Below are 18,010 nucleotides of genomic sequence, written 5' to 3' on the forward strand. Positions count from 1 at the left end.
GTGAATGCTAAGCTAACCAGGACTAAATACATTTTTTTTATATCTGGAACAAAAGAACCAAGAGAGCTGAACTAGATTGTGGCTTATTCTGACCAAAATTGCATAGAAGTCAGCAGATTAATTAGTTACATTACCATTCTGTTGCATCTGTACCCCAGTTAACCAGATTTTGTCATCATGCTCATGTTGCATTATCCTCCTTTCAATTTTAAACAAGCTTTTTCTTGTTTCTAAGGGAGGAAAAACAACTGGCCGCCTCTTCCAGAGAAGTTTCCAGTGGGTCAGTGTTTCTATCATGACATATCGGTGGACATACCCGTGGAGTTCCAGAAAACCGTCAAGATCATGTATTATCTCTGGATGTGTGAGTATCCCTCGACCAATCCATTGTACTCGACCAGCCAAACTGAAACCAAACATACTGCCTATGAAGGCTAGACAACAGAGGCCATTTACATAAGCAGTATGCAGTACTTAATGGTACAGTAACAAAAAAGCCTGTTTAATTATGTGAGCCCTGGACCACAAAACCAGTCACATGGGTCAATTTTTTTAAAATTGAGATGCATCATCTTTGAACATATGCATCATAAGCTGAATAAATAAGCTTTCCATTGATTTATGGCTTGTTAGGATAGGGCAATATTTGGCCGAGATACAACTATTGAAAATCTAAAACAATTGAAAAAACTGAAACAAAAAAATCAAAACATTAAGAAAATCGGCTTTAAAGTTGTTTATACTTTTTTATATATATTTACGGTAGGAAATTTACAAAATATCTTCATGGAACATGATCTTTACTTAATATCCTAATGATTTTTGGCATAAAAGAAAAATCTATAATTTTGACCCATACAATGTATTGTTGTCTATTGCCACAAATATATAAAATATTCATTAAGTGCTAAAAATCTTTTTAAAATAAGTGCTACAAAAGTGTAGAATAAGATAACTGGCTCACATAATTGTTTAATTGTGATGTTGAGGACACATCTGCTCGGTTTTGTCTGTGTCTGTTTGGGAAGTTTGTAGGTTTATGTAATAATAGTGTAAAGGCTTTAGAGATAGAGAAATGAAATGAACTTTATAGACTCCTCCCAGAGAAACTGTTGAGGTAATTGACTTCTATTTGATGAGTTTCATACGGGATGAGATCAGTCACATGGTATTAGACATGCAAGGGAGGGGTGGAGCCACCATGCATCATGTGATTTGAGGTATCATGTGACTAGTATATCATCAGACTGGACTTTAAATTTGGCCTGACCTTGTTGTGTAGGAATTTGGGAGGGAATTGGACAGAGACAGAGCGAGACCGGAGTTATTTGTGCAGTAAATGTGGTGACCGAACTGTGAGGTATTTTCTCACTCTGGTATAACACTGACAAATTCCTCACCAAAACTGCAGTTGTAGACGGACTCTGTGACTCAATTTGAAAGCATTTTCCTTGAATAGGAAATAATTGCGCTCCCATTATGTTTATAATTTATTTATTTATTTAGCAGCAGTAAAGGCAATCTCATGTTCTCACCTCAGAAGCCTTGACAGTTCAATTATCATAATTTAACAATTTATATTCTGCATATTCTCTATTAAAAACAATAAATCATTATTTATAATTGTGATAACCATAAAGTGACATAATTTGTAAGAAATAATCTGATGGCACTTTACAATACGGTCAGATTTGTTAATATTAGCTAACATGAACTAACAATGAGAAATATATACACTTGCATTCAAAAGTTTGGCGCAGGTATGATTTTTTTTTTATGTGTTTGAACTGCATTTATTTAAGACTGCATTTATTTGATCAAAAATACAGTATAAACTGTAAAAATGTGAAATATATTACTATTTAAAATAATGTTTCTTTGTTAGTATATGTTGAAATGTAATTTATTCCTGTGATCAAAGCTGAATTCAGTATAATATGATGATTTGATGCTCAAGAAACATTTCTGATTATTATTATTAATGTTTAAAAACTGTTTGATATTTTTGTGGAAACTGTGATCATTTTTAAGGATTCTTTGTTGAATGGAAAGTTCAAAATAACACCATATTAATGTCTTTAGTGTCACTTTTAGGGATGCATAACGATTAATCGCAACTAATCGTTTGCAGAATAAAAGTTTTTGTTTACATCATATATGTGTGTGTACTGTGTATAATAATTATGTATTTATAAATACACACACATGCATGTATATATTTAAAAAATATTTACATGTTTATATACATTTTTATATTTAAATATAATTTATATTATATATAATTATAAGTACTTAATATATAAATCGATTTTTTTCTTAAAATTATACATGCATGTTTGTGTATTTATAATAAATACATAATTATTTTACACAGTACACACACATTTATGATGTAAACAAAAACTTTTATTCTGCAAACGATTAGTTGCGATTAATCGTTATGCAGCCCTAGTCACTTTTAATAATTTTAATGCATCCTTGCTGTATAAAATTGCCGTGAGCTTAAGTGTTGCCAATAATCTCATTCAGTTTTCTCAATATGCAAACCAAAATCTAAAATAAAATAGCTAGATAAATGTTAAGTTTGATCTCTTGAGGTATGCGATCAACTTTTTCTGATGGTCATGCTCCTGTTGTAAAAAAAAAAAAAAAAAAAAAAAAAGTTTGGTATTGATGTAAAATGCCTTGATGTGCAGTTGACTCCAGCAGGAGGATTCCCTGTGAACGATGGGTTGTGAATCTGCTTTAGATTATATAAATGATTGAACAGTCTGGGTTTGAACTCTACAACCGTATTAATGGAGCAACTTCTGAGTGACTTCTAAGAGGGTTTGCATTGCAGTGATTCTGTTAATATAACAGAGATGGTGAATGTTTAGACCACTTTAATTATTAACAGGTTCTTGGATAAAAACATTCATACAAATGTTTTTATTTTATTTAAAGCATTAAAGGGTTATTAGTTCATCCACAAATCAAAAGTATCCCATAATGTACTACTCACCCTCAAGCCATCCTATTGGTGTGTATGACTTTCTTCTTTCATACGAATACAATCATAGTTATATGAAAAATATCTCTAAACTTAATAATAAATAAGGATATTTTTCTCACACAAACGCATGGCTTCGCTTCAGAAGGCCTTTATTAACCCCCTGAAGTCGTATGGATTACTTTTATGATGGATGGATGCGCTTTTTGTGTTTAGAAGAGCCAGGATATTTTTAATATAACTCTGATTGTGTTTGGCTGAAAGAAGAAAGTCATACGCACACCTAGGATGGCTTGAGGGTGAGTACATTATGGGATAATTTTCATTTTTGGGTGAACTAATAACTCTTTAAAGTTGTTAAACAGTCACTATGTATTTTAGATTTTTTTTTTTTTACACTTTAGTCTCTGTAAATAATTGGAAAGATTCAACAGTTTTGTGCAAGCAGAGCTTTAGAGTGATTTTTTTTTTTTTTCACCACATTGTTGTATAAAAATAACACATGGTCTCTTCTCTCATGTTACTCTCTTGCAGTCCACACGGGGACGCTGTTTGCAAATATATTTGGCTGTTTGTCGTGGTTCTGTGTAGATGCGTCGAGGGGAGTGGATTTTGGTCTGGCTATGCTTTGGTTCATGCTGTTTACACCCTGTTCATTTGTCTGCTGGTACAGACCCCTGTATGGAGCGTTCAGGTACACACACACACACACACACACACACTCTGTACCTTTGTGGAGAGTTGAGATTATAACCGTTTTCTCTTCTTTTTTTTGAAGGAGTGACAGCTCTTTTAGGTTCTTCGTATTCTTCTTCGTCTATATCTGCCAGTTTGGTGTCCATGTGCTGCAAGCCATTGGCATTGCAGGTTGGGGAGCCAGGTGAGAAAACACACACACACACACACACACACACACACAGAGAGAGCTCTCTCTGCTCTGAAAACGCAAAAAAAAATTACAATTTTAAAACTCCAAACAATAAATGGATAAAAAACTTGATCAAACATAGTGACTGAATAATGATAAAAAATGGCTCATAACGGGGTGTTTATTGTATTTTGTGGATTATTTACAGCTACATTTGAATTAAAATGTTTAGGTAAGAATCATAATTCTTCACATTGCTAATTCATGTCATTTAATTTCTTCAGATGAAGTGTGCTGATTTTTATGAGTAAAAAACAAAAATGACCCCCAATGAAGGGAAATTTGCCTTTGAAAATTGGCAAATATTGATCTTTATTAATTTTTTATTTTATTTTTCAGACAGACTCTTGTACTATCTTTACATTGTTACATTATAAACGATGTGATATGATGACTGATTTTGTGTGTGTGTGTGTGTGTGTGTGTGTGTGTGTGTGTGTGTGTGTGTGTGTGTGTGTGTGTGTGTGTGTGTGTGTGTGTGTGTGTGTGTGTGTGTGTGTGTGTGTGTGTGTGTGTGTGTGTGTGTGTGTGTGTGTGTGTGTGTAGTGGCTGGATCTCTGCGCTGACCGGTCTGAACACGAGTATTCCCGTCGGCATCATCATGATCCTGATTGCTGCCCTCTTCACCGCGTCGGCTGTCATGTCTCTCATCATGTTTAAAAAGGTGCTTCACCTTAAACACTAAACTCATATAATATTTGCTTCACCTCAAATGCACCCACACTGAAAGAAATGATTTGTTGAATTTAATTAAAAATGTATCGTAAGTGGTTGCACTCAATTGATTTTATCTACATTTAAACAAATCCATTAAGTTGAACTTAATCAATTTGATTTAGTTACATGAGTATAATGTTTTTTTTTGTAAATCCACCGCTATTTAATTTTTACTTCTACTTAACACATTTAGTTTAACTTAATCAATGTTATTTAGTTACATTAATATAAAATATTTTATAATTCCACCCCTATTTAATTGTTACTTCTGCTTGAATGATTGATTTCTTATTTATTTATTTTGAGTGTTCAAAATGATTATCTCAATCTACTTGGACATAAGCCATAAGTGTTATTGTTAACTACATAAAATAAAATAAACTGAAATAAAATAAGTTTGTGTTTGAAGTACTAAAATTGCTAAAACTAAGACTGAAATAAAATGAAATAAATTTAAGTTAAATTGAAATTTAAAAATACAAAATCACTAAAACTTTAATTAAATAAAATAAAGATAAAAAAATAGAAGCTGAAAATATAAAACGGCTAAAAAAGCTATTTCAAAATGTTTAATTAAAATGAAAAGTGAAAAAATTAAATAAAGCTAATTCAAAATGTTAAATTAAAATGAACACTGAATAATAAAATCGAATTAAAAATGTTAAATTGAAATGCAAATTAAAACGAAACCTGAAAATATAATTTAAAATTTTAATAAATACTATAATAGTATAAAGATAATACTAAACCATAACCACATTAAAAATCTTTCAGATTGATGGATTTGCAATTGGGTTTTGAGTTTAGTCCTTAATTTTTCCTGTTATTAAATTGTTACCAGATTCGTTGTTTTAAGTACCTACATATAGAAGAAGTTATGTACAGAATTTATGAATCAAACGTGTGTGTGTGTTTATTTGCAGGTCCATGGGATGTACCGAACCACCGGCGCCAGTTTCGAGAAGGCGCAGCAGGAGTTCGCCACCGGCGTCATGGCCAACAAGACGGTGCAGACCGCCGCCGCTAACGCCGCCTCCACTGCAGCCCGCGGAGCCTTCAAAGAGCAGATCTGATTGGTTCAGAGAGCTTCGAGTCCATCCGTGCTACTCTGACCCCGCCCTCCTTATTCCTCCTAATGTCCTTACAGCCATTCGTCAGCTCTAACTGGCTGCTCAAGACCACACCCACTCTCATTGACTTAATGCACTCCTGTGACTGACTGAGGCCCCGCCCACAGCCCCTCCCCTCCTGTTCTCTAGCTGGAGTGTGTGCGCGTGTGTGTGTGGAGCCCCTGTCTGCTCTCGAGCGTGTGTGTAAACGGCCTAAAAAGAGTCACTTTATATGTTCACATCACTGTTGCGTGTTCGTCCGTTTGTCCCTGTTAAACAACAGGAAGTGATGTCATCAAATGTCCTTTTATGGGATCCAAGGAAAAAAAGAATGATTATGCCCTCGCAGGTCTGTCTTACCGATCATCTCCGCGTCGTAAAATTAGTCCAGGTCACATTTAATCTCAAAATCTAAAGAAAGGGGGACAGTTAAGCATTTAAATACCCATTTCTTTGCATTACCGAAATGCAAAAAAAAAAATAGTTTTGCATAATTGTCACAAAAATAATGTCATAATGCAAATGGCGTTCAAATTTTTTTGCTTTACTTTGGATTTTGGGGTATAATATGACCTTTTCTTAGCGAGATTCTCCCAACTATCCTGCAAATGAGCCATCAGTACATGAAGACGCCCATCAGATGTGACCGTAAACGCTCCACACGCACCTCAGAGGGTCTCTTCACCTGTAAATATATAAATATATATATATATATACACACACAAACCTGTATGATGACATAAAGTATTGACTGATTTTAAACATATGAATGATTTCTGAGGCTTTCTGGTTTCTTTTTCTTTCTAATAGAGTTGTTTTTGGAATGGAAACTAGTTCTTAAAAGCGTGAACCACTCAGGATGCGTTCCTGCACATGCATGGGAAGCTTGCCGGGCCAACGACCACCCCCCTCTCCCAGTCTAACATGCACTGGGATAAACTGGAAAACACTTTTAAAATCACAATTTTAAATCACGCCCCCGAAACCGCGCACCGCTAACGACACGCCACATTTATCCTGCAGATGTGTGTAAGACTGTGCCGCGCTGGGCCGTCCCGAGGTTGGATCCTTAATCGTTGTTCTGAATCATGCCGTCATTTGTCTGCGTAGAGTTTGTTCCTCTTTTTTTTATTTTATATATTGACTGGAGCAGAGAACCTTGTAGCCTTGGTTACTGTCACCAAGAGACAGCCAAGTTTTGCGATTATGGGAAATGCATCAAGATTAATCTTGATCTTAACCTTTCAGCAACACTCTTCAGTGTGTGTGTGTGTGTGTGTGTGTGTGTGTGTGAGAACAAACTGTGTTCATCACTTGTTTTCAGTATCAAGTTTGCATCCGCCTTGGTTTGAAGTCCGACACATTTTGCTTAATAATTTATAACTTATAAAGGGGAATAGTCCACCGAAAATGATTCATGGGTGAGCTATTCCTTTTTTTCTTTTCTTATTTTGTTTAAAATCTTATTGAGTGTGTGTGTCATATATGAATCTTTTTTTCGGTTCTCCGAGTGTGTGCGAGTTACTGCAAGTCGTTCTTCCTTTTATAAATACATTTCAACAAATGGCACCTGAATGTTCCTCTCTTTTGGTTTGGTTTGAAATGCTTTCATTATGAAAACCGGAAAACAACCACAAGAATCTGTTGGGAGCGACGTGACCTCTTGTGTGTGATGCAATGGATCGTGGCTTTAAGCTGTCTTTTTTTAAAATAGTGATGTTAGCTAACTTAGTTGAGACACTGATACGTGAGATGAATTGAAGAAAACCCATCACGTGTTGTACTACTGCTACTCTGACATTATTTAAAACAGACTCGAGGGATATTTGTATATTTTGTATAACTAAAGGAACGGTGGCCTGTCGTCCTGAATTTCATTGTACTGTACAAATGCACTCCTGTCTCGCTCCCTTAGTCGCATGTTGAGTAGTTTGAGTTTTGTATATTTATTGTATTAACACAAAAATAAAATAAAAAACAACTACATAACCCATGCGTCTCATTTATTACATAATGATTTTCAGTTATTTTGCATGACTACTAGTGCACTTCTTGGATGTCTTCAGTAATATTTGTATATATTTCAAATATTTGATTATTCATGATGTTCAGAGTTTGGGAAGTGCTTACCTGGAGAAAAATAAAATACATTTTTCAATAAGTTCTGTAACTTTAGCATTGTTATTAAAACAATTAAGAGTAAATAGGATAAAAAACTATTTTTTTCTAGATGATTAGGGAGTGTTTAATATATACACATTAATAATCTTGCTTTTTATCTATCCATATAACTGTAAAATCATTCATAAAATGTTGTATGTTAAGAATGGGGAATATTTTCAATCTTAAATTGCATCTCTTTAGCTTTTGGTGAAATTTGGATATCGCATTTTCTCTTAACTTGTTGACTTCACATTTCTCTTGAATAAATGGATGTTAATCATCAGTAATAAATGTTTGAATGACTCCTGCCCATCCTGGACGATCAATCAAAAGCTGTATTGTTCTCTCAGTATTTATGCAATACGCACAAAAATGATTGTAAATGTAATCATAAACACTAAAGCCCTGATTTAATGTTACGCTCCAAAATCTTCTTTGAGAAACTTACATATTTCAATACGTTAGGCCTATATTATAAACGCTGTTGCACAATCATAAATGTGCAATATTTCCTAATTGTTTTCTGTATATTGGAATTTTATATACACTTTAAACACCGTAAAGATTAAAATACATGACAAAAAATTATGAAGTGAGGTCAAATAAAAAAATAAAAAAGATCGTACCGTTAATCACAGTTTCGTGTGAGACAGGCTTCATCCTCCAGGGGGCGCGCGCGGTTTCGATGGTCCAGAAAGCAGAATCCTTCAACGAGCTGCATTATACAGTCTCAGGGCGGGTTTTTTTAGTCTTATTGCAGGCATTTGTACAATAAAACGTAAAATCGTTTAGATATATTCAAATTAAGATATTGTAAGTTAAAGTGAATGACACCTGATGGAATCAGCCAGACCAGCGTTGAGGAAAGTAACAGCGTCACGTGATAGTCCTATCAATGTTGCGTTTTATCTGCGAATACTATCATTGAGACATTTTAATAGCCATTGACTTGAAAAATACACAGAAAAGAGTTAAAACAAAATAATTATTTAGACCCATCATGCCTGACCGCTATTTACCTATTTACCCGTCAGGAATAAAACACAAAACTACTTTTTTCTTTCAGTAGAGGGCGATAGATTTACATTTATTCAGTAAATGTTTGTTTTTTGTTGTTGTTTTTTTACATTTATCCCCCCCTCCCCTTTTATTTTTTATTTTTTAATCTAATTATATTATATATAATATAATAGAAATTATATTAGGCTATTAAGCAAACTATTCTTTTTTTCTTACCTATAAACGCGTCTTTAGATCAAAACAGCCAAATTTTACCTTTACATTTCATTTATAGCCTATTTATTCAGGTTTTACACCCACCCAAAGTTGGGAAGATTTTAAAACTGATTAGAAATGAATATCTATCTATCTATTAAGGAGCCCATTAAAAATACTTGTTTAGGTAGGCCTATTGAAGTTATTGTTTTATTTATGTGATATGATCTATTTATGTGATAAATCTATATCTATGTGATATATCTATCGATACCAGTCCAGGACACAGAAATAATGACTACAGCAAAAAAAGGAGAAATTTCCCCGCATAATTTGACTGTAAAATGAGTCACACCTTGCTTACCTGCGCGATCACGTGATCGCCGAGGAATGAGTTGCAGTCTTGGAGTGAGTCGGATCAAAAAGGAAAGAGGGAGGGAAAAAAGAAAAGAAAGCAAGCCTCCATCCATTATCCTAGTGTGTGTAGAATGGGTTTGTAGGAGTAAAGCTTCTCCTCGTCCGACCAGTTTTTCCAGTTTGCCCGAGGACACACACACAGCAGCAGCTCATACACACTGACACGGAGCGAACATGGAGCAATAAAACACACCAAACACCTTCAGAGGATTCACACACGTCGAGTTGAGATCGGTAAGTTATCTTTGAGTTTTTTTAATACGCTTTTAATGAGTTTGTGTTCTTGTAAACGGTGTTTGAGGGTGTGTCCCACCTGAGTTCCTCTACCTGTGTCTGTGTGTGTGTGTGTGTGTGTGTTAGGATGCACGACAGCAGAGAAACTACGTGTTTATACAGATTTATTCAAGTTTATGCTTAGAACATGTGTTTAAACTCATAAATAGTCTTCAGAGAGTCTTAGTTTTAGTAAAGAAACGCTTGTGGTTGTAAATGTTGCGGTTCTTCGCGGTTGAAAAAAGTTCGTGGTGTTTCATGTTCTTAAGATCAACATTGGCATCATATCAAGCTTTATTTTAGAGATTGAACACCTATCACTGTAAAATTGGTGGTTTAACTTTCAGTAAGTAGGCTACTTTTTAAATGTTAAGATCATTGAAATAAAAGTAATTGAGTTAATACAATGAAGGGGATTTGTTTAATCAACAGAAACTCATAATATTATGTTATCGGAACCACATATTTAAAAGTTGATTTGACAAGTAGGGAAAAAATTTGTGATAAGTCATGAAAATATTTTTTTTTACTCTGTAGTTAATTGTTCTGAGTCAAGTATCAGTTGATAATATTTTTCTTATGCGTATTAGAACTGATTATAAGCTAAATATCAGTTTTTGTGCACTAAAAGTATAGTCGTATGATTCTGTTTATACTGTGAATCCACCCTGATTATGCACAAAATCATACTTTTGTCAAAACATTACTTTAGTTTGGTCTAAGATCCGAAGCAATTCATTTTTACATGTAATTGTGCACATTCAAATCAAAATTAGCTTATCATTTGTTTGTGTTTGGCTCTTTTCGGACCCCAATAAGCAATAAAACCGTCCTGTAGTCAGAAATCTGATCTCTTGTTTTCCTCGGAAGGTCTGTGTCTTTCATGATAGAAGATTTAATTTCATGTGTTTCTGTAAGGCAATCTTTCCGTCATGTGTTCATGTCGAGATGGGCAGGCATCGTAGAGCGCATCTAACATGAAGAAATTAAAACATACTAATGTTTAAAATGAGACCAAATTGACTTTATGAAAATGTTACAGTTTGCAGTAATATTACTAGTTGCTGCTTCTTATAATCAGGGTTTTTACTGTCTTGGAAATGTAAAAATTGTGATTTCCAGGCCTAGAGAGTTCATGAAATTGTATATATAGCGTGTTGTGAATGCAATCTCTCTAAAGATATTCATGACAAGCTATTGCAAAAGTCTGGAAAAGGCAAGGAAATGCATTGTTAAAACCATAGGGAGTGTCAGTTTGAATGCATTGAATACTGGTGTGTGCGTGTGTGTGTGTGTGTAAACCCAGCAGACGTCCTGACTGAACGGTGTGTGTAAATCATCTCTGTCTGGGGGGTTTCTTCTCTCTGATCTGATGAATGAATCTGCTGTGAGAATGCGTGGACAAGTTTTGACTCGATTGCTGCTCTTTTGAAAGCTGTATTTGGGTTAAGTTTTTCTTCCTCACAGAACGGGTTTCTTCTGTGTTCAGAAGATCTGCAAACATTGTGAAATGGAGTGGGTGCAGTTTCTGTTGCTTTCTCTTTGAATTACAATTACAATCTGAGCATTTATTACATGCTTTAGTTTTGGAGCTGTATATATGCACCAGATCATGACCTTTTATCTCTGTGTCAGAATGATAAATATATTAGTAGTTTTCACATTCATCATCAAACACATTTTCTGTATGTTGACTCTAAAAATGATCATGGTTGATTGTATTAGAGATGCACTGATGTAGAAATTGGCTGATATTATATGTCATATTTTTATGGCTGATAACCAGTATCATGCTGATATGATTACAGCATGTAATATGTATAGACTTAATTTAATGTTATTATACAATAAATAAATGTTATTTGATTATTTGAATTGTTACATTAGCCCATATAATGGTGAATAACAAGTAACACTGTTACGAATTGCTGTAAAAATTTACAGCAACTTACTGGCAATTTTGGTTGCCAGTAAGCCTGTACATTTTACAAGAGTACTGTAAATAATAAACTACATATACTAACTAAATTATACAGCACACCTGTACAAGAGCAGATGTGAATTTACAGTTCTTTAATGTAATCTTTACAGTATGTTACTGTTATTAATAATGCAAAGTTGAATATAAAGACACTTTTCATAGAATAATTCTAATTTTACTTCTAGAATCAAAACACATTAATAAATGGTATAAAAGATGCAAAACACAATAGCAGTGTTATATTAATATTAGTATCATTTATATACTGTTTTAGTTGATATTTAATTCATTTTTATTAGATCTTTTTGAAATATGACTATATAGTTTTATTAATTTGTATTTCAGTTTGTTATAGTACATCAAGTTAAATTAAATGAAAATGAGAAATGTTGAAATGTGTTTATATTTGATTTGATTTCAGTTAACGTTTATATATTATATCAACTACTGAAAATGTTAATGGTTTTAGCTAACTTGAAAAATAGTTAGAATACTTGATGGTTAGTTGTCATTTAAATATTTTTGTATAATGATTTCTAAACTTAATTGTGTGTTCATCTTGTTGATAGATTGATTGGTTTGTGTTGCAATGGACTTTTTTTTCCCCTATAGCAGAAGCTTTAAGGTATAATCTATCTAAGATAATAATCTTAGATCAATATTTCTGTGCATTTATATGTGAACTTGGTTAGTTGTTCAATAAGTATGATAATACACAGCAGTCATTATTGATAAATCTTCCTTCAGGGTGATAGGAGACTCCTGGGCTTCATGTCGGATCTCTCTTTAATGGTTTATTTGGTGACTGTAGTGCCCAGACCTTATGCACCAGAGAAACAAGCGCAGCGTTCTTTAAAATATTGTCTTTAAACTTGTGTTTAACGGCTCTGTATATCTCTATGGCATCGCTGTCGAGGAGTGTTTAGCTGGTGAAGTGGATTTACTTAATGCAGAGTTAATGGAAGTTATCTTGAGCATTGTAATGTTGTAACAAATGTCAGAAGATTTCAAAACGAGCGGTTCATTATACGTAAGATCTTCATGCTGTGGAAATACTTTTTTTTTTTTTCCATAAATTTTTCCCATAGGGATTTTAAAATCGTCTTTGTTAAAGAGTTATAAGCCATGAACCACGAGTTGAAATCACAACACTACAAACTTTGATTTGAAGCAAAAAAGTATTTGAAAATCAGACAAAGACTGAGAACTACAGTCCCATGAAGCATTGTGAATGACATAGCTAATTGAATTAAAACCGATGGAGAAATATAAAACTACTCATTTACAAATGTTGATTATATGTATAAAAAGAAAATTTGTGCAAAATATGCATGTACAAACATTTCAGTATTTTGAGAGAGACTCGATTACGTCATTCGCTGTGCTTCGTGGGAGTGGGCGGAGCTTTTGGCGTGTTGCTTGTTGCATGGTACTCTCTGATTGGTGGAATTTTTTGTACAGCATCATGGGTAATGTAGTTTTTCACCATGAATTCTACAGTTAAACATGATTAAAAAAAAGCTTAAAGGCCCAGTGAAGTGCCTTGGGACGCTCAGCTTTGCATGATGCGTTTATATCATTTCCTTTCCACTAAAATAGGAAGCTAAGGCGGGATATATTGAATGGCTCCTCCCCCTTTTCAAATAGCCAATAGCGTTTAGTTTACCTCACAGCACCATGGATGTGAATCCGAGCACTGATGATATGTTGGATTCAATAGTAGAGGTGTGAATAACACACATCTCCAACACATATTGCTCTGTGACGTGTCAACGGTCGCCTTGTCCAGGTGGTGTTTATAACATAGGGGGCGGAGCTTTAGATTCTAGAGAGCATTTGATTGGACAGAAGATGTGATGAGAAGTCCGCGGTGATGTCAGGCAAATCTGTGATCCATTTTAGCGCAAGTAAGAGACTGTAAGTTTATCTTCTAAATGTGAATTTTGCCATTGTTTTGGAACACACCAGTTTATTCATAACCTTATGGCTAACATATTCATACTAAAAGCTAAAATACAGACATTTTTTAAGGGGGCCTTTAAATAATGCTCTCTGACCATCAGTTAACAACCTCGTAGCTCACAGTACGGCTGTCTTTAAAGGGGGGATGAACTGAGAAATCACATTTTCCTTGAGCTTTTGACATATAAGAGGTCATCATCATACTATAAGAATATCCTGTAAGTTTTAGAACTGAAAACTTCCTTGTTAGTCCAATAAAAGCTTTTATTGACACCAGGCGCAGCGAACGACAGGTTTTTCAAAGTGGGGATCTATGACGTCACAGGGTCTCAAACCCCGCCTCCGCAGAAAAAGATCGACGCCCACTTCAACACCGCCTGTTTAGCCCCGCCCACCGACTCGCACATTACATAAAACTCATTATAATATGCAAAACTGTTATCCAATCATAGCAGTGGGCGTTTACTTCCAAGTCTTCAATGCGGCACGCCCATAAAAACCCAGCGTTTCAGGAGCTAGGCTCAAAACCAGGGTAGAAAATAGACTATTACTTATTAATTTGGATGTTTTTGAATGTAAAAACCAAGCGAACGTCATACGTTGACCTCAGACAACAATGTCGTTTAAAAAAAAAAAGCCAGTTCATGACCCCTTTAAAGGTATATACTGTAAGTTATTATCGTTCAAAATCAATTTCCTTGTGGAGACTCTTTACTTGCGTAACCGGACTGTTGAACTCTATAGATGCAGACCAGCGTTAATGACGGCATCAGGTGCGATTCTTGAATTCCGTGAAGTTCATTTGTAGGTTAAATGCATCATTGAAACCACTTTACACAGAGTTTAGTTAGTTGTGACTCGAACGTCAAGTGCATGGTTAATGCATGGGGCATCTGTCCCGGAAGACCCCCATCCTCACACACATCTCCACCACCGTCTCCTGTTTCTGCTCTCGTCTTTCTCTAATGGAGGATACTGTTACCCATAGTGCTCCAGCAGGTATGAGAGCCCAAACACATGTAGTGGAGTGTAACACGACTCAATTGGGATACGTGGGAAAAGTTCACCTCCGTAAAGTGTTGCTAAACAATGTGCTTTAGTGGAAGAAGTGAAAAGATTTCTGTTTATAAACACTTAAAGTAAGCATGGAAGCAAAATTTACCAGTTTACTTTCTTCATGCATGTTCTGGATCATATTGTTATTGCAAAGAGGAAAAAAAAAAAAGTTGTGGTGTTAGTAATTTTCCAGTCAAATTTTTATTTAGATGTCAACCTATTTCAACTTAAGTTTAGTTGCTTCCTTAAAAATGTAAGTGTAATCCAATTGGCGGTACAAGTCAACTTCAATTATATTAAAAAGTTAACAGAGTTGAATCTCATAGCTGTAATTATTTTTGATGAGTTAAAGTAATATAAAAACATTGCCATGACTTCTTATTGTTCTCTTTCTCCTGTTTTTCTAAATAGTTTTTCCCGAGGGCACCCGGTATCTAATTTAGTGGCCGAATTATATGGATTTTTAAATGTTTTATGCTAATGTCACAATCACAATCACTGTAAAGAAATGATCATTGCAAATACTTATCACAACTTAAAATTCAATATTAGAATAAATAATAATGTGTTTCTACTTAAAAAGTAAGTGTTCATGCTGCCTTCATTTTAAGTTTAGTCAACTTTATTTGAGTTATCTCAACAAAAAACACCTAATTTTAAGTCATTTTTTACAGTGAAACAAGGTGAACGATAGAGTTTAGTTGCCAAATTGTTAAAATTAGATCTTTATTTTGCATGCTTTTTCACAAAAAAATGTTCATTAAATTGCCATTGGTAAATGTCCCAGAATGCCAAGGAAGAGCTGATACTTCACTTGTGAATTGACTAAAATTGCACCGTTGCAGTGATCTGATGATGTTAAATATACTAATCTATCAGCAAAGACCGTTTAATATAGACATAAGGGCTGAAATCAATAACTATTTTATATGTTATGGCCTATAACCGATCTATACTGTTTAGTCTATTTTAAAACATCGAAGCCTCTAAAAACCTCAGGTCTTGATTAAGTGAAATCATCCATCAAAATGTTGCGATGTTCAGTAAAAAATGATGAATAACTCTGGCATATAAACAGTGAATCCCTGATGATATATGCTTCCAACATCTATTCTTTGACGTTTTGTATTTTTACTCTCTTCTTTTCTGAGCAGACTTTTTCTTTCTTTAAATTGAACAATTTTCAGTGCACGCTTATTTAGAGAACGACGTCTTAATCTTAATCAAATGAAGCGCCACGTTTTCCCCGTTAACAGTCACTCATCTGTATAAATTCAGTTTAGTGCATAATAAGGGTTAATATTTGTCTAAGAAAGTAGCAGAGAGTTGTAAACGTGCCAAGTGCTCGAACTGATTCAAGACGTTTCCATTGAATCTTCTAGTGAAAGGGCTGATGGGTATTCTGACAGGATGATGCACTTAAAAAAATAAAGTTTTGTAAGATGCATTGGTGCATGAACCACACTTGCAAAGAGTGTGAGGAGGTCTTGGTGGTGTGTGTTGTACTTTGTCAGGGTGAATTTTAAGCTTTAGGAAAGAAATCTTACTAATCAGATCTCTTTAATAGTCCCATTACTTCTTCCAGATAAAATTTTCTGAATTCTGAGAAAGTCTAATGTGCTCACATTTGCCAAATATTTGTATTATAATGCACTTCACGGCGCATTCAGGTTTCTGGTAGGTTTTGAGAGTCTCACTCTTGTCTTGTTGCTGTTCAGGTTGTGCTAGTAAAATCTTCTCTCCCTCCAACACAACACAAGCAAATCGCTCACCAGAAGTGGAAGGATTTGAATTTCCTGACTTGTAAAGCAAATGGGTGAGAATTTGAATCCAGTGAATTGCATAACTGATTTGCACAAGGCATCTTGGGAAAGTTTCCCTGAGTCACTCTTCTTATAGGACCATGCAGTGTGTTAAATGCTCTTTTGAAAGCGTAAACATGAAACAATTATTTACACATTAATTATCACTTAAATCTATTTAATAACATGCAATCTATAAAACTAAGATCTTTGCTTGGCGAATATTGTGCCTTTTAATCAAGTTTCTGTGTGTTTCCTATTGTAGCTTCTGCCGTTAATGTGGTTTGATGCAAGAAATCTGTGACCCTGGACCACAAAACCAGTCACATGGGTCAATTTTTTGAAATTGAGATGTATACATAATCTGAAAGTTGAATAAATAAGCTTTCCATTGATGTATGGTTTGTTAGGATAGGACAATATTTGGTCGAGATACAACTATTGAAAATCTGAGGATGCAAAAAAATTAAACATTGAGAAAATCTCCTTTAAAGTTGTGCATTTATGTTCACGATTGTGCTGCATTCACTCACAAAAATACATGTTTTATATATTTACAGTAGGAAATTTACAAAATATCTTCATGGAACATGATCTTTACTTAATATCCTAATGATTTTTGTCATAAAAAAAAAATCTATAATTTTGACCCATACAATGTATTGTTGGCTATTGCCACAGATATACCCGTGCGACATGTGACTGGTTTTGTGATCCAGGGTCACATGTGTTCTTACACCTATTGTCAAAAGTTTGTAAAATCATTGTTGGTCACATTAAATTCAGTGTGCCTATATTTATGAAAGGTTTTATCACAATTCCTTTCAGGCAAGTGGTTTCGGTGGCCAGCTTGATAAAATCTTAGCGAAGCTATTTTCTATTATCTACTTGAATACAGAACAGAATCTCCAAACCGTTTATCAATATTACATTTAAAAGAACATATTTTAAAATCCCCAATAAAATCTGCTAACATCATGTTTCCATCCACATATTTTTATTTGAAACTTAGAACTTTGCACAAAAAAATGTTGGAAACTTTGCATGTCGAATGAGTTCAAAACACTAAATGAGACAATATGAGTGACATTGACATGCGATCATGACGCAGTGTTTTTCAATGTCATTTGAAAGTTCAACCAATGGAAACTGGGTCTCGGGTGTGGTGGGATGGCAGTGGGTAGAGAGACCAACGGGACACTGTTTTACAGCTGGAAGAACACGCTTGCATTGGTTTGATCGCGTTTAGATTGACAGGTGTTGATTTATATATTGATATATTGTCTGGATTTCAGGAACAAGCATAGACGAGTCTAGTTCTGGAAGAAGAGTGACCTCTGACCCGACGCATGACTTATTGACGAACGCGGAAGCGCTGAGGAAAGAGCAAAACAA

General features: G+C 34.6%; 2 protein-coding genes across 2 annotated transcripts in view; both read left to right on the forward strand.

Annotated features, from left to right (window-relative positions):
* Window positions 1–7,725, forward strand: part of scamp1 (secretory carrier membrane protein 1) — a 22,310-nt gene extending 14,585 nt beyond the window's left edge. The window contains exons 4-8 of the mRNA XM_079586032.1: window positions 236–364; window positions 3,527–3,686; window positions 3,771–3,872; window positions 4,467–4,584; window positions 5,561–7,725. Of these exons, the coding sequence (XP_079442158.1) occupies window positions 236–364; window positions 3,527–3,686; window positions 3,771–3,872; window positions 4,467–4,584; window positions 5,561–5,710 (659 nt within the window). The 3' untranslated portion in view covers window positions 5,711–7,725. The remainder of the gene's footprint in view (window positions 1–235; window positions 365–3,526; window positions 3,687–3,770; window positions 3,873–4,466; window positions 4,585–5,560) is intronic.
* A 1,878-nt stretch (window positions 7,726–9,603) lies between these two features.
* atp8b1 (ATPase phospholipid transporting 8B1) overlaps window positions 9,604–18,010 on the forward strand; it is a 41,802-nt gene continuing 33,395 nt past the window's right edge. Inside the window, exon 1 of the mRNA XM_079586391.1 lies at window positions 9,604–9,775. The gene's annotated coding sequence lies outside the window, so the exon portion shown is untranslated. The remainder of the gene's footprint in view (window positions 9,776–18,010) is intronic.

This window comes from Phoxinus phoxinus (genome assembly GCF_949152265.1).
Source record: "Phoxinus phoxinus genome assembly, chromosome: 17".
Taxonomy (NCBI): Eukaryota; Metazoa; Chordata; class Actinopteri; order Cypriniformes; family Leuciscidae; genus Phoxinus; species Phoxinus phoxinus.